This window comes from Bombina bombina, chromosome 12 (assembly GCF_027579735.1).
Source record: "Bombina bombina isolate aBomBom1 chromosome 12, aBomBom1.pri, whole genome shotgun sequence".
Taxonomy (NCBI): Eukaryota; Metazoa; Chordata; class Amphibia; order Anura; family Bombinatoridae; genus Bombina; species Bombina bombina.
This window is the reverse complement of record NC_069510.1, coordinates 100,348,268-100,366,351: the sequence shown is the minus strand read 5'-3', so window position 1 is coordinate 100,366,351 and position 18,084 is coordinate 100,348,268. Positions and strand designations below refer to the sequence as shown.

Genomic DNA, 18,084 nt, shown 5'->3' with positions numbered 1-18,084 from the left:
GTAAGCCCTATAGTGCAAGGTAGGTCTTTTAGACTGAGTGAGCTCCTATATGCTGAAGTAGGCCCTATAGTGTAAGGAAGGTCTTATAGGCCGAGGGAGTTCCTTTATGCTGAAATAGGCCTTATAGTGTAAGGAAGGTCTTATAGACTGAGGGAGGATGTATATGCTGAAGTAAGCCCTATAGTGTAAGGAAGGTCTTATAGACTGAGGGAGGTCTTATATGCTGAAGTAAGCCCTATAATGTAAGGAAGGTTTTCTAGACTGAGGGAGGTCTTATATGCTGAAGTAAGCCCTATAGTGTAAGGTAGTGTCTTATAGACTGAATGAGTTCCTATCTGCTGAAGTAGGGCTTATAGTGTAAGGAAGGTCTTCTAGACTGAGGGAGGTCTTATAGTGTAAGGTAGGTCTTATAGACTGAGTGAGGTCCTGTATGCTGAAGTAAGCCCTATAGTGTAAGGTAGTGTCTTATAGACTGAGGGAGGTCGTATATGCTGAAGTAAGCCCTATAGTGTAATGAAGGTCTTATAGACTGAGGGAGGTCTTATATGCTGAAGCAAGCCCTATAGTGTAAGGAAGGTATTTTAGACTGAGAGAGGTCCTATATGCTGAAGTAAGCCCTGTAGTGTATGGTAGGTCATATAGGCTGAAAGCAGACATATACAATGAGGGAAGTCCAATAAGCAGAGGGAAGCCATATAGGCTAATTTAAGTCCTATAGTCTGATGTAGGTCCTATATGCTGAAGTAGGGCTTATAGTGTATGGTAGGTCTTATAGTCTGAGGGAGGTCCTATATTCTGAAGTAGGCCTTATAGTGTAAGATAGGTCCTATATTCTAAAGTAGGCCTTATAGTGTAAGGTAAGTCCTATATGCTGAAGTAGGGCTTATAGTTTAAGGTAGGTCTTATAGACTGAGGGAAGTCCTATATGCTGAAGTATGGCTTATAGTGTAAGGTAGGTCTTATAGACTGAGGGCGGTCCTATATGCTAAAGTAGGGCTTATAGTGTAAGGTAGGTCTTATAGACTTAGGGAGGTCCTATATGCTGAATTAACCCTATAGTGTAAGATAGGTCTTATATACTGAGTGAGGTCCTGTATGCTGAAGTAAGCCCTATAGTGTAAGGTAGTGTCTTATAGACTGAGAGAGGTCATATATGCTGAAATAAGTCTTATAGTGTAAGGTAGGTCTTATAGACTGAGGGAGGTTCTATATGCTGAAGTAAGCCTTATAGTGTAAGGAAGGTCTTATAGACTGAGGAAGATCTTATCTGCTGAAGTAAGCCCTATAGTGTAAGGTAGTGTCTTATAGACTAAGGGAGGTCCTATATGCTGATGTAAGCCCTATAGTCTAAGGTAGGTCTTATAGACTGAGGGAGGTCATATATGCTGAAGTAAGCCCTCTAGTGTAAGGTAGTGTCTTATAGACTGAGGGAGGTCCTATATGCTGAAGTAAGCCCTATAGTGTAAGGAAGTGTCTTATAGACTGAGGAAGGTCCTATATGCTGAAGTAGGCCCTATAGTGTAAGGAAGGTCTTATAGACTGAGGGAGGTCTTACAGTATATGCTGAAATAAGCCCTATAGTGTAAGGTAGTGTCTTATAAAATGAGGGAGGTCCTATATGCTGAAATAAGCCCTATAGTGTAATGTAGTGTCTTATAGACTGAGGGAGGTCTTACAAGCTGAAGTAAGCCCTATAGTGCAAGGTAGGTCTTTTAGACTGAGTGAGGTCCTATATGCTGAATAAGGCCCTATAGGGTAAGGAAGGTCTTATAGACTGAGGGAGGTCTTATATGCTGAAGTAAGCCCTATAGTGTAAGGTAGGTCTTTTACACTGAGGGAGGTCCTATATGCTGAAGTAAGCCCTATAGTGTAAAGTAGTGTCTTATAGACTGAGGGAGATCCTATATGCTGAAGTAAGCCCTATAGTGTAAGTTAGGTCTTTTACACTGAGGGAGGTCCTATATGCTGAAGTAAACCCTATAATTGTAAGGTAGTGTCTTATAGACTGAGGGAGGTCTTATAAGCTGAAGTAAGCCCTATAGTGCAAGGTAGGTCTTTTAGACTGAGTGAGGTCCTATATGCTGAAGTAGGCCCTATATTGTAAGAAAGGTCTTATAGACTGAGGGAGGTCTTATATGCTGAAGTAAGCCCTATAGTGTAAGGTAGGTCTTTTACACTGAGGGAGGTCCTATATGCTGAAGTAAGCCCTATAGTGTAAGGTAGTGTCTTATAGACTGAGGGAGGTCCTATATGCTGAAGTAAGCCCTATAGTGTAAGTTAGGTCCTATATGCTGAAGTAGGCCTGATAGTGTAAGGTAGGTCCTATATGCTGAAGTAGGGCTTATAGTGCAAGGTAGGTCTTATAGACTGAGGGAGGTCCTATAAGCTAAAGTAGGGCTTATAGTGTAAGGTAGGTCTTACAGTCTGAGGGAGTTCCTCTGTGCTGAATTAATCCTATAGTGTAAGGTAGTTCTTATAGACTGAGCGAGTTCCTATATGCTGAAGTAGGCCTTATAGTGTAAGGTAGGTCTTATAGACTGAGGTAGGTCCTATATGTTGAAGTAAGCCCTATAGTGTAAGGAAGTGTCTTCTAGACTGAGGGAGGTCCCATATGCTGAAGTAAGCCCTATAGTGTAAGGAAGTGTCTTCTAGACTGAGGGAGGTCCTATATGCTGAAGTAAGAGCTATAGTGTAAGGTAGTGTCTTATAGACTGCAGGAGGTCCTGTATGCTGAAGCCCTATAGTGTAAGGTAGGTCTTATAGACTGAGGGAGGTCTTATAAGCTGAAGTAAGCCCTATAGTGCAAGGTAGGTCTTATAGACTGAGTGAGGTCCTATATGCTGAAGTAAGCCCTCTAGAGTAAGGAAGTGTCTTATAGACTGAGTGAGGTCCTATATGCTGAAGTTAGCTCTATAGTGTAAGGTAGTGAGGGACTGAGGGAGTTCTTATAAGCTAAGGTACAAAATGGGCTAGAACATTTTTGGTTTATTTTTTTTTACTTTTGCAGAAAACATGTTTAGCAACCAGTCACTTACATATAACCCTCCTGGCTCGTTCATGTGTTACTAAGGACCTTCATTAGATGGGCTGTTGTGATACACGTGTCAATTTGTTAATAAACCTTTATCTTCATGTTCAAAGTGACAGCATATGACACACGCACCATCAGGTTCACGTGCCTACCAATGTCACACTGTGCGCTCACACCTCAGTAATTAGGTAATGGGAAGTTAATTGTTATATAGCTTGCTAAATATACAGTGACTGTGAACAGGAGGATTAACCTGCAAGTAACCTATTTTTTTATTTTGTTACTCCATGTTATGCATTCTGTCATCAGTTTACGGGCTTTGTACATAGACACTCATACAGCCTGACAGAGGCAGATACTGACCATAAGCAACGGGCGTCAGTTTCAGCACCGTGTGGAGAGGGCACTTGAGATAGGGAAGCTCCTCTGAAAAGAAAAAAAAACAATTGTGTCACTTGCCTGAAATGCCATATTCTCATGTCACCTGCTGTAAGGGTATGTGCAGCCATGCGGCACTGTGCCAATGTATTGCCTTATTACCTGCGCTCTTGTCCAGGAAGTACGCTAACAGACACCGCATGACCGCCTGATGGCAGATCACCAACACGTTCTCCTGACGCTCCAGCTCCATTATGACAGGCTCTAGTCTCTGTACCAGGTCCTCATACGACTGTGAACACAAGCAACACATACACTTATAACCCATGAAATCCATTACTCAAAAACAGATCAGATATAAAAGCTTTAAATGTGTTCAAGAATTGAACAAATGAAGCTTTTTACATAGTAAAGCGGCTAATTCACAACACATGAGGCTAGATGAGTTACCTAATTATTGATATGAATACACAAGTTCTCATATGAGGGAGGAACTAATAGCATGTAGAGCTTTCATATAACAGTAGAGTACCAGTAAATACAGTAGATTTGCATAATCAACAAATGCATGATAACAAGACAATGTGATAGCACTTACGGCCGAATTATCAATGTGCGGGCGGACGTGATCCGCTGTAGCGGATCATATCCGCCAAACATAGATAAATGCCGACAGCATACGCTGTCAGCATTTATCATTGCACAGGCATTTCACTAGAAATGCTTGTGCAATGTTGTACCCTGCACATTCGCACCCAATTGGCCACTAGCAGGGGGTATCAATCAACCCGATCGTATGCGTTAGGGGCCGATTGCTGTCCATCGCCTCAGAGGTGGAGGACGAGTTAAGGAGCAGCAGTCTTAAGACCGCTGCTTCCTAACTCCTGTTTTCGGCGAGCCTAAAGGCTTGCGCGGAAACAGATGCATATATCTACATATGGAGCTTAATAAATTGGCCCCATAGTCTCAACTTCAAATGAGTAGTAGATTTTGTTTTCTGACAAATTTCAGTTATGTCTATTTCCACTCCTCCTGTATCATGTGACAGCCATCAGCCAATCACAAATGCATATATGTATATACTGTGAATTCTTGCACATGCTCAATAGGAGCTGGTGACTCAAAAAGTGTAAATATAAAAAGACTGTGTACATTTTGATAATGGAAGTAAATTGGAAAGTTGTTTACATTTGTATGCTCTATCTGAATCATGAAAGTTACATTTTGACTTGAGTGTCCCTTTAAACTATCAACTGTTTACATGAAAAGGTGCCCTAAAAATCTCATAGCTTTTAAACATGAAGCAATAAACATCTGGACCTTCCTCTAACAAACTCATATAAATGTATATCACAAGGAATAGCAAATCCAGTGACCAGTAGATACATTTAAATAAAAAACTGAAGAGCCAGACAGAATACTGAGGAAACAATTTGCCATGTAATGAATTGATATAGAAATCTGTAGAATAGTTCATAGTTATAACCAGAAGTAATGTTCTGGGAGCCAGGGTGTGTCAGATACAGAGTTTGTATAATGCAGAACTGACCAGTAAGACGGGGAGGAACAGACAGTTTGGGCTCTATCACAGAATGGAATCCAATGGTAATTATGTGTCAGATAAAGCACCTCATGCATAACTATAGTTTGTATACTGTGTCTGAGGACGATTTACTGGTGTGTGTTTAATATGGCAATACCCTGAAAGTATATCCATCTATCTATCCATCTATCTATCTATATCTCTATCTATCTATCTTCAGCCTAGAAAAAAAGCTCTATATACATAATGAAACATTCTGTTTAAATGGAACAAAGAAAGTTTTAAGGTATCTGTTTAATAAAAAATATGAGGACACTGGATTAGCTGCTCAATAAACCTGAAATAGAAAACACAACACCTGTTAAGGGTTACTAATTATAAACTGTCATAAAAAATTAACATTTATTGTATCAGTAAAATCATTTTTAAAAAATCAGCAGTTAAAGGGACAGTCTAGTCAAAACTAAACTTGCATGATTCAGATAGGGCGTGCAATTATAAAAAAACTTTCCAATTTACTTTTATCATCAAATTTGCTTTGTTCCCTTGGTGGTATTTTTGAAAAGCTAAAACTAGGTAGGCTCAAACTGATTTCTAAACCGTTTAAAACCGCCTCCTAGCTCAGAGCATTTTTAAAGGTTTTCACAGTTAGACAGTGCTAGTTCATGTGTGTCATATAGATAACATTGTGCTCACTCCCGTGGAGTTATTTAGGAATCTGCACTGATTGGCTAAACTGCATGTCTGTCAAAAGCACTAAGATAAGGGGGCAGTCTGTAGAAGCTTAGATACAAGGTAATCACAGAGGTAAAAAGTGTATTAATATAACTGTGTTAGTTATGCATAACTGGGGAATGGGTAATAAAGGAATTATCTGTCTTTTTAAACAATACAAATTCTGGGGTAGACTGTCCCTTTAAAGGGACATTCCGGTCAAAATGACATATTTGATAAATGACATCTTTGAATAGAAACATATTTGCAATATACATGTACTGGCAAACATGATTCTAGTAAACGTTATCACTGATTTAGTGTTAACATTTTTCTCTGCACGTGAATGTGAAGCATAGATAGATATTCTCAGTGCACCAGCATTTTACATACTGCAGCTGCTCAGAACACCAGTGGGGCTTGTATCATGTCAGCAATGAACAAATGAAGTCATTACCAGATGGTACAAGCACATAGACTCTCTGAGCAGCGCGTACTTAAATACACTTTTGAAACAGCTCTAGCTTTTATTAGAAGCATTTTTCTAATACGTCTATATTACAAAAATGTTTCTATTCGAAACTGAAATGCACTCATGTGGATTACAATTTTGGCTGGAATGTCCCTTTAAGATGCTGGACACTACAGGTTAAAGAGACAGAACACTGCAATAATTGTTTTTATGTCATTGGTTTCTATCGGAATTACAGCGATCACCCAAAATATTCTGCCGTAATCAAAGGACAAAATGAAACAAGCATGACTCAGATAGAGTGGGTTTGTCTGTAGAACCATCTGGCATACTATTTACTGGCTGGTGACATTGTGTGTGTGATGGTGCCTACTTGCATTTGATAATATTAACAAATATCTCTAAGTTATCTTGTGCTGCTGCTGCTCCCTCCACCCACTGACGCTTGGCAGAGAGGGCAACACAAGATACAGATACTTATAGCAAGCTGGTCTGGAAGATAATGCTTCTGTCTCTGCTGACACAGCAAGTCTGTCTGGTCATATGACTTACATGTGTATGATGGTTGTCATGTGACATGTGTATGATGAGGCTGTCATGTGACACACAGAGTTTGTGTAACAATTCTTGTATCATTTACTTATAGTCTTCTGGCAAGTTAAAGGGCCAGTCTACTCCAGAATTGTTATTGCATAAATAATCCCTTAACCCTTTGAGTGCTAATGACAGGTCTGAGCCGTCACAGTTTCCCACTCTGGTGCTGACGGCTCAGAGCCGTCACTAGCACTCTCCCACCTTGAGGGAGATCTGTGGGCTCCCACCCGTTTTGCGTGGTGATGTCACGCCCAAAAACGTGATGACGTCACCGCGCAACTTTATTTATACTTAATGTTAAGTATAGGAGCAGGGGACATGCTGCTTAGAAGCCTGTATCTCAGGCATCTAAGCAGCTACAGACCCCCAAGACCCACCATTGGAAAGGGGTCTGAAAAAAATAAAAAGAAAGTTAAAAAAAAAATTGTTCAAAAAATAAAAAAAACATTAAAAAAATCTTAGCACCCCGGAGGGAAAGTGCTTAGCACTCAAAGGGTTAATTATCCATTCCCCAGTTTTGCATAACCAACACCGTTATATTAATACACTTTTTTACCTCTGTGATTACCTTGTATCTAAGCCTCTGCAGACTGCCCCCTTATTTCAGTTCTTTTGACAGACTTGTATTTTAGCCAATCAGTGCTGACTCATAACTCCATGTGAATGAGCACTATGCTTATCTATATCGCACACATGAACTGGCACTGTCTACCTGTGAAAAACTGTCAAAATGAACTGAGGTAAGAGGCAGCCTTCAAGGGCTTAGAAATCAGTTTATGAGCCTACCTAGGTTTAGCTTTCAACAAAGAATACCAAGAGCATAAAGCAAATTTGATGATAAAAGTAAATTGGAAAGTTGTTTAAAATTGCATCTGAATCATGAAAGTTTAATTTTGACTAGACTGTCCCTTTAATACCAGCGATATGGTGCAACCACAGTGCTGCGGTTTGCTCTGTGACCCTACAACTGCCATACAAAATGCATATGGTGCTTTCTGCAGAATGTTTATTTCATAATATTCTTAATGTATTATATACACAACTAGTCATTGGTTAAACTTAACTTTTCTTCCTTCACTAATCTCAACCTTTACAAATTTCTAATAAAGCAAATGAGCAGCACAGGTGAACCGCAACCTAGTCTAGGTACCCTATGTAAATGCACCCGGGTGTTACGCTGTCACTTGCTCGCTTACCTCTCCTTTAGGGTATCGGTAGCGATATTTGTCCTGGTCCCTCAGTGCAAACTCTTCAGGGAAATGCTCTTGAATTTGTTCATAGGTCATCTCCTCACACACGCCCTGTACACAGCGGCAAAAGCAGACAGGGTTTATAGCAGCGTCAGTGCCACAAGGGTACAGTTTGTTAGAGCACTGATACAATGGAGCAATAGCTCTCAATGAGAGCAGAGTAAATATAATAATAACATGCTTTAAAGGGACACTAAACCAAAAAAATGTTTCATGATTCAGACAGAGCATGCAATTTTAAGCAACTTTCTAATTTACTCCTATTATAAATTTCTATTCATTCTCTTGCTATCTTTATTTGAAAAGCAGGAATTTAAAACTTAAGAGCCGGCCCATTTTAGGTTCAGCACCTGATTAGCTCTTGCTGATTGTTGGCTAAATGTAGCCACCAATAAGAAAGCGCTATCCAGGGTGCTGAACCTAAAATGGGCCGGCTCCTATGCATTAAATTCCTGCTTTTCAAATAAAGATAGCAATAAAAAGAAGAAAAATTGATAATAGAAGTAAATTAGAAAGTTGCTTACAATTGTATGCTGTATCTGAATCATGAAAGAAAAAAATTGGGTTTAGTGTCTTTTTAATAGGGAAATAACTTGTCAGTTTACATGCCGAAAATTCTCAGATCTTATCAATAAACAAGCAGTGCTTTAAACCAAATGCCTAAACACCTGCTGATCCCCGTCCTCTACTCACAGCATCAATCTCATTCAGAGCTTTCCACTGCTCATACGGGACGCTCAGGGCTTCCGCCGTCTGGATGGTGCGTTTCATGTGGCTTGTCCACACCTTCAGGTCTGGGATCTGCTGCGACTTTACAAAGTTACCCAAAGCGTTTGCAAACTAAAAAAAGGAGGAGACAAGGGCCAAAGCATTATCAGTTACAAGAGGAAAGACTAATGAATCCTGAAATTAGTGAGATGAGAGAGCAAAGTAACTGCAGGACAGGCAGAGCGATCTACAGGGAAGCAAAGAAGAGAGAAACAAAGTAATGTAGCACACAGTGATGAGAGGAAAATAACTAGTTGACGAGTGTAGAGGGGACAAGCCAAAAGGGTGCAGCTGGGGGGCAGAATATCAGGGAAGAACAGGAATAAGGAGCAGAAGGGGCAACGTGCAGCAGCCAAGCTGTGATTAAAGGGACATGATACCCAAATGTTGAAGTAATCGAAAGTCATGCAACATAACTGTAAAAAGCGGACTAGAAAATATCCCCTGAACATTTCTATGTAAAAAAAGGGATATAGTTTACTGCAAATTTCCTAAGTATTCACACCCCACTGTAAAGAGACTTTAAGCAGCCAGTCAGGATGTTTGTCCCAGGACAAGCTAGGGAGTTTTCATCTGCCATGTGCAGGCACAGTCATGTGAATGTCCTATTCAGTTCTATGAAATCTCATGAGATTTCAGTGAAATCTCATAAAATCACAGCAAAGGCAAAGCATTACCTCAGCACTGCTAAAGCTTATTGGCTATTTTTTTTTCTTTCAACTTGCAGCTGGACAGCAGCTGTAGTATAACTGTTTACACAGCACCTACTTGGGTGAGCTGAAAAAGGTAAAATATCTTCCTTTTCTTTCCAATAGCATGGAGAGTCCACAAATCCATTCTAATTACTAGAGGTAATTCAAATCCTGGCCACCAGGAGGAGGCAAAGAACACCCCAGCAAGGCTTTAAGTATCCCTCCCACTTCCCATAACCCCCAGTCATTCTTTGCCTTTGTACATAGGAGGATGTGCGAATATGGGGGCCCATTTATCAACTCTGGATGGAGCTTTAGGGCCGTGTTTCTGGCGAGCCGTCAGGACCGCTGCTCCATAACCTGTCTGCCTGCTCTGAGGAGGCGGACAGACATCGCCGCAATTCAAAGCGATCGATTACGATCGGGTTGATTGACACCCCCTGCTGGCAGCCGATTGGCCACGAATCTGCAGGGGGCAACGTTGACACAATAACTGCTGGTGCAATGCATATTGCTCTCCGCATTCAGCGGGGTCTGTCGGACCTGATCCGCACTGTCGGATCAGATCCGACAGACCTTTGTTAAATAGGCCCCATGGTGTCTGAAGAAAATCAAGTAATTAATCCTTTAATGGGTATTTTCCCTGCAAGCAAGGATTGGGGCAATGCTGTGTCCATGTAATCCTCTTTAATAAGAGTAATGGTGATTATTAGCTGTTGGAGGTCGGTGAGGTAGTCCTTTCTTTTTTTACAACAATTTATGCTAACCCCTATATAGAAAACCAGGGTTGGTTACTCTGCTTTTCTTGTATCTTCAGGTCCCTGTCATTGGTCGGATGACGCTAACAGACCTGGAGCTGATGTGACTGCTCCACAGCAGAAGACCCTGGAGGGTAAGTCCTTTTATATATATTTCTTGGGTTCCTTCAGGGGGTGTCATGTATCTGTATTCTAACAATTCCACCTTTATTCAGCTGCCTTACAATTGCCTATTCCACCTTTACAATTAGTTGTACTTCCTGATCCTACCTATAAAACTAGTGAGCCACAACACCATATTGCTGGTTTATTGAAGTGTTAAACTTTACATATTCAGCCTTAAAAAAGAAAATAAACGTCATGGAACACACTGACGTAACACCTCAGTTACACAGCCTCAATCAGCGCCTGGATAACCTGACTCAGGCATTCGGGGATTTGCAGGTCGAAAATCAAAGCCTCAAGGCCTGCTTGAGGGAAGTTTTGTCCTCAAAAAACGCTGGTTCTGAACACCAGGCTGAACCTCAGGTGTCATACCCAGAAAGATTTTCTGGTGACCGCTCCACTTTCCGCCAGTTCAGAAATGCCTGCTTACTCCTCTTTGAGTTAAGACCTAAGACATATCCCACAGATAGGTCTAAAGTGCTCACTATTCTCTCTTACCTTAGGGGAGAACCAAGGGCATGGGCAGACTGTTTCTATGAATCACAGGATCCCATCTTAAACTCCCTGGATGCCTTTATTAAGGCCTTGTCCAGTTTATATGACAATCCCTATCGCCAGATAACTGCAGAAAGCAAGCTTAGGGGCTTAAAGCAATTGAAAGCTCCTGTCGAAGAGTATATTACTCACTTTAAAATTTGGGCGAGAGACTCTCTCTGGAACGAGATATCTCTCAAAAATCAATATCGCCTTGGTCTCTCTGAGCAGATAAAAGACAAATTACCTAGAACTGGAATACCGGATCGCCTAGAAGATTTCTACTCTCTGACCATTACTATAGACAGGAGACTTAGGGAGAGGAAACAAGAAAAGTATACTCCCACTCTGCCAACACGTAGACAGCTGCCAACACCTCCTATCTCTACTTCGCCACCGGATCAGCCCATGGATATCAGTTTCCTCAGGGGTCCGCTTTCCCCACAAGAGAAGAATAGACACCGAAGTCTTAACTTATGCATGTATTGCGCATCCACGGATCATGTAGTTAAGGATTGCCCGCTTCTCCAGAAACAGAAGGCTGGTAAGGTAACTAACAACAAGCACTGTTTCTACTCCAAAACTAAGGCCTCCTCTTACGTGACCCAATCCTTACTCTTACAGTGGGATCAACACCAGCTCAGCAGTAATGCCATCATAGATACAGGAGCCTGCGGGAACTTCATTGATGTCACTGTAGTTAAATGCAATAAAATTCCTTGTGTGGTTAAAAGCAATCCTCTGCCTCTTAAGGTTATTGATGGGTCTCACTTAGCATCAGGACCAGTTTCACAACAAACCATACCACTTCTTGTCACCACCCCTTCAGGTCACTGTGAATATCTCACGTTTGACATCATCTCTTCTCCTATATATCCGGTAGTATTGGGTATCACTTGGCTACAACTCCACCAACCTCTTTTCCATTGGGATACTCTCTCCCTTTCTTTCCCTTCTCATTTCTGCACCAATACCTGCTTCCCTAACAACGCTGTTCTTGCTTTGTCTTCACCCTCTATACCTACTCAGTATTTAGATTTTGCAGATGTATTTAATAAAGTTGAAGCTGCCTCACTTCCCCCTCACAGACCTTACAATTGCCCCATAGAACTACTCCCAGGGGCTACTATCCCTTATGGGCATATATATCCTCTCTCCAGACCTGAACTCCAGTTCCTTAAAGAGTATATTACAGAAAACCTTAAAAAGGGTTTTATACGCCCCTCCACCTCACCCGCCGGAGCAGGTATCTTTTTTGTTAAAAACAAGGATGGGTCCCTACGCCCGATTATAGATTATCGGGAGTTGAACAAACGTACCAAAAAGAACAGGTACCCCTTGCCTCTCATCCCAGAATTGATTGAGAGGTTACGTTGCACCAAGATCTTTACCAAACTCTATCTAAGGGGCGCCTATAACCTTGTCAGAATAAGGTCCGGCTGACTGCATTTAGGACCAGGTATGCAGTATACAGTCATGCCATTCGGGTTATGCAATGCACCGGCAACATTCCAAAATCTGATTAATGATATTTTCCGAGACATATTAGACACCTTTCTCGTTGTATATTTAGACGACATCCTTATCTATTCCTCTTCTGTTTCCGCACACATCTCACACGTTAGAATAGTCCTATCTAGGCTTCGTGCACATAGGTTGTATGTGAAACTGGAAAAATGTTTATTCAATGTCAGCAAAGTCTCCTTCCTTGGTTATGTAATCGGTGATGGTCAGATCCAGATGGAGGATACGAAAATTTCAGCGATAACTCAATGGCCCAGACCTACCTCTGTAAAGGAGGTTCAGAGGTTTCTTGGCTTTGCCAATTTTTATGTTTTATTCATAACTTTGCAGCTATTGCACAGCCACTCACTAACTTAACCAAGACTAAGACAACTTTCCTCTGGACTTCCAAAGCAGAACAAGCTTTTGAGCTTCTTAAGACTCGGTTCACTACATCACCCATTCTTCAACTACCTAACACCAATTTCCACTTCATTCTAGAGGTGGATGCCTCAGAGTACGCCATTGGCTCTGTGCTGTCACAACGCTCCTCATTAAATGACCTCATACACCCTGTCTCATACTTCTCCAGACTTATGACGCCACCCGAGTTAAATTATCCAGTCGGCGAAAAAGAACTGCTTGCTATTAAATGTTCCTTTGACCAGTGGAGACATCTCCTGGAGGGGCTGAACACCCAGTTGTGATCTACACAGATCACAAGAACTTGCAGTACCTGCAGAACAACCGAACTCTATCTGCTCGTCATCTCCGCTGGAGTTTATACTTCTCTTGGTTCTCATATATCATAACGTACCGTCCCGGTACAAAGAATTGAAAAGCAGATGCCCTCTCACGTAAAGATGTTAAACCCATTGGCCACTCAAACCCTTCGACTGTAATCCCGAGCGCTTCTATACTGGGGAGCGCTTCTATACTGGGGATTCTCACAAACCATATTCAGGATTTCAAGACACATCAAGAATCAGATAACACCACATCCTCATATCCCCTCGTTCTAGACGAGAGGGGACTACTTACCTACCAATCCAAACTATACGTCCCACCATCTCTACGTACTAAGGTCGTGTCATCTGCACATGATACACCTCTTACTGGTCACCTAGGGATCCAGAAAACCCTAGATTTGATACAAAGATCTTTCTGGTGGCCTTCCATGAAAGCCACTGTTAAGGATTACATTAAGTCTTGTTCAATTTGTGAGACCTGTAAACCATCACATCAACTACCCTTTGGGTTGCTCCAGAACTTACCAACACCTACACAACCCTGGTCCACAGTCTCCATGGACTTCATTGTGGAACTTCCTAAATCTTCAGACAATACAGTCATCTTCGTAGTGGTCGATCTCTTTTCAAAGATGGCCCATTTTGTTCCCACAACCTCTCTCCCAACAGCTCAGAAAACAGCTGAATTATTCCTCAAAGAAATAGTACGATTGCATGGACTCCCTACCACAGTTCTCAGTGACAGGGGTTCCCAATTTACATCCAAATTCTGGAAATTCTTGTGCTCTTCTCTCAATATACATCAGCAATTAACTACTGCATACCATCCGCAAACCAACGGCCAGTGTGAGAGGACCAACCAGTGGCTTGAGCAATTTCTGAGGTGCTTCTGCTCCAATAAACAAGACACTTGGTATGACTACCTTGCACAAGCAGAATTCGCTTATAATAACACCACCAATGCCACAACCGGTTTCTCTCCTTTCTATGTCAACACTGCTAGACATCCTAGGTTCAACTTCCTACCCACTCCTGTAACGCCGTGTCCACAGGTTAATGATCTTGTTAACTCCATCAACCAGACATTCACTGTTCTACAGGATAACATCAAACAGGCACAAGCCACGCAAAAGAGGTACTATGACTTACGCCATCGTCCACACCCGCTATACAAGATAGGCCAAATGGTCTGGCTAGCCACAAAGAATCTCTGCATGCAAAATCCCTGCAGGAAATTAAACAGGCTTTTTATCGGACCTTTCCCTATTTCTGCCATTCTGAATCCAGTCACAGTGACTCTACAACTGCCGCCGTCCTATCGCATCCATCCAACTTTCCATATCTTCCTCATCAAGCCATGTAATGCCATTACAGCACCAGGGTCTCCGTCTCCGGACCTATTACAGCCTGATACTGAATATGATGTTCAATCCATTCTGGATTCCAGACACTACTGTGGCCAACTACAGTACCTCCTCCGTTGGACTGGTTTTGACTCCTCCGAGGATTCTTGGGAGCCTGCTACTAATCTGTCTGCCGATAGATTGGTCTCGCTCTTTCATCGCCGGCACCCAGACAGACCTGCTCCTTGAAACCTCTCAGTGGTTTCTTTGGGGGGGGAGTATGTCATGTATCTGTATTCTAACAATTCCTCCTTTATTCAGCTACCTTACAATTGCCTATTCCACCTTTACAATTAGTTGTACTTCCTGTTCCTACCTATAAAACTAGTGAGCCACAACACCATATTGCTGGTTTATTGAAGTGTTAACCTTTACAGGGGGCTAAATTTCATGATGGCCTCTTTCTGCATTTCTTTCCAGGAGTGGAGTGAACTACTCATCCAGATTTTTTTCTCAGAAATATCACTCACATAGGGGTGGTCCGGAGATAGAATCATGAGTTCTTGTAGTCTCCTTTGTGGTTCCATGGGGACCTTTCTCCAAGGGTCTTAGCCTGCATCTGTCGGGAGCGTGTCACTTGATCTAATTGCTGCAACCTGGCCTCGCAGGGCTTGGTTGGTGGATCTGATGAGGATCTCGTCCTCCCCTCCATGGGGATTCCTGCTGGGGGGACCTTCTGCTTCAGGATCTGGTCTTCTTCAAAACCTAGATTCTTTGAGGCTGTCAGATTGGTCGCTCTGCCTTGTCTAGACAAGGTTTTTCTGATAGGGTTTTTTGTCCCCTTGATCTGGGCTCGTATCCGTATCTTGCTAGATATTCTTTAAGGTTTAAAGCCCATATTTATTGAGGTTTAATTTTCGGGGTTTTCTTGGCATAAGGTGAGAGTTTTTGCCTTTTCTCCAGGAGGGTCTGGAGATGGGTTTGTTAGTCAGTCCTCTCATGGGTCAGATTTCTACCCTTTTGGTTCTATTGCTTCATCGTTTGGCCGACTTATCAGATGTTCAGTCTTTGTTTAGGCCTTGGTTGAAACAGGACTGTGCTCCATCCTGGTTGCTCCACTTTGGAGTCTTAATCTTGTCCTTTGGGGCTTGCAGCAGGCTCCGTTTGAACCTATGCATTCTGTTATCTTGGATGGCTTGGGCTTTTTCTCAGCTATTTCTTCTGTTTATAGTGTTTTAGAACTTTCAAAGGGGAGATGTGGCATTGTGGTTCGCTCCACTGCTCCTAAAGCAGAAGGTTGTGGGGTTGAACCCAGGTTAAGCTATTGTTTTCTCCTCCAGGTTGTGTTCCTGGTGACAGTTCGCATTGCTGAGCAGAAGTTTATAGCTCTGCAGTGTTTTTCCGTGCAGATAAGGTGGTCCTTTATCCCAAGTTGGGATTTCTTCTTAAGGTGGTTTTGGACCACAATTTCAATCAGGAACTTGACGTTTCTTTGTTGTGTCCTATCCTTCTTTTCAGAAGGAGCGTCTCTTTCACAACTTTCAGGTAGCTTATGCTCAACAGATTTATCGCTAGGCTACTAAGGAATTACGTCAATCCTCTGCACTTTTTTGTAGTATTTCTGGCAAACGTAAGGGCCAGAAGGCCTTTTTGGTTGAAGAGTGTCATTCGGTTGGCTTATGTGACAGCTGGTTATCAGCCTCCTGAGAGGATTATAGCTCAATCAATTTGGGCTGTTTTCTTCTTCCTGGACTTTTAAGAATGAGGCTTCTGTGGAGCAGATCGCAAGATGGCCTCTTGTTCTTTGCTACATCATTTTTCGAAAATCTCTGTTTTTTTCCTAAGATGTCACTTCTTTGGGAGATTGGTACATCAAGCGGTGGTGCCCTTAGTTTTGGTCCGCCTGTCTTGATTCTCCCTCCCTTTCCATTCTGTGTCCTCTAGCTTGGGTATTGGTTCCCACTAGTAATTGGAATGACGTTGTGGACTCTCTATGCCATTGGAAAGAAAACAAAATGTATGCTTACCTGATAAATTATTTTATTTCCTGGAATGGAGAGACCACGATCCGCCGTTATCTAACTTCTAGACGGCTTAATATTTTTTTCTAAACTTCAGGCACCTCCATACCCTTTATGTCTCTTTCCGTATTCCCTCGGTTGAAAGACTGGGGGTTATGGGAAGTGGGAGGGATACGTAAAGCTTTGCTGGGGTGTTCTTTGCCTCCTCCTAGTGGCCAGGAGTTAAATTCCTACTAGTAATTAGAATAGATTCCTGGACTCTCCATGTCAGGAAAGAAAATAATTTATCAGGTAAGCATAAATTTTGTTTTTTACATAGAGATGCTCAGGTGATATTTTCTTGTCAGCTTTTTACAGTTATGCTGCATCTATTTCAAATGATTTAGCATATGGGTATTATGTCCCTTTAAGTAAAGTAATAGAGAAATGACGCAGAGAGGATGTGATCTCTCATTTGGCAATTTCTAGCTGGTCAGGTCATAACACACATATTTGTGAGTAGACAACGGTGACTGTGGGAGAGAAGGGTTAAAGAGCATACTGGATGGGGGGGCGGAAGGCGAGAGCAAAGTGCAACAGGGGTTGGAGCAATGAGCAAGCCAACAACAGGGGAGAAACACTGAGGATGGTGCAACAGGGGATTAAAAGGGCAGTATACACCAATTTTCATTTAACTGCATGTAATAGACACTACTATAAAGAATAATATGCACAGATGCTGATATAAAAATCCAGTATAAAACCTTTTAAAAACTTACGTAAAAGCTCCCAATTTAACACTGTTAATGAGATAAGCCTGGGGCACGCACTGAAAGGGGATGATAGCAGAACCTCCCCTCTCCCCTGCATATGAAAAGACCCATTATACAAACAGAAGCAATCTGAAGTCTGTATACATCAGTATACATCTAAAACTTTGGGGCTTGGTTAGGAGTCTGAAAATCAGCACAATGTTATTTAAAAATAAGCAAAACTATAGATTTTTACAAAAACACCCCCAGATAGGCGATATAAATGGATCATCTACAAATGATGTTCAATGTGAGTGAGGGAACTGCAGGACAATGCTGAACAGAGGGAACAAGTGAACATAAAGCTCAGGAAAGAGTGCAGCAGAGAGTGAGGAAAATGCTTCATCTGTGAATGCTGCTACTGTGTTACCTGTTTGCCCCGGGGGGACAAACCAGAGTCCCCACCAATCCTACCCATGAGGTTCAGATCGCTCTCGCCGTGCCGGCACAGGTAGATAGAGCGAGGTGTGACGTGGATATTCATCAGGTAGTATACGGTGCGGCTCTGTATATGATCCTGAACCCTGTTCACCAAGTACCGACTCCCAACGTTAAAAATCTTAATGTACGACAATGAGCTGAAGACAGGAAGAGTTAAAAATTAGTGGTGGGCAGAGGGTAAAGGAGGAGAAAAACAAAACACATTTTATTTACTGAGCTCCGTTCCTTGAGGATATACAGTGCAAACAATATAAGATTTTCTGCATTAAAGGGACATTATAAACTTTGTAACACGGTTTCATTATTTTGTTTGCCTAATTTGCTAGCAGGTTAAATG

At 41.9% G+C, this 18,084-nt stretch overlaps 1 protein-coding gene across 3 annotated transcripts in view; it reads right to left on the bottom strand.

Annotated features, from left to right (window-relative positions):
* The window catches only part of PFKFB1 (6-phosphofructo-2-kinase/fructose-2,6-biphosphatase 1), a 177,511-nt gene that overhangs the window by 49,421 nt on the left and 110,006 nt on the right, over positions 1-18,084 (bottom strand). For all 3 annotated transcript variants that reach the window (XM_053695522.1, XM_053695521.1, XM_053695520.1), the window contains 5 exons: positions 17,677-17,884; positions 8,676-8,822; positions 7,929-8,033; positions 3,572-3,701; positions 3,395-3,457 (listed from right to left, as the gene is read on the bottom strand). In XM_053695522.1, coding sequence (XP_053551497.1) covers positions 3,395-3,457; positions 3,572-3,701; positions 7,929-8,033; positions 8,676-8,822; positions 17,677-17,884 — 653 coding nt within the window. The remainder of the gene's footprint in view (positions 1-3,394; positions 3,458-3,571; positions 3,702-7,928; positions 8,034-8,675; positions 8,823-17,676; positions 17,885-18,084) is intronic.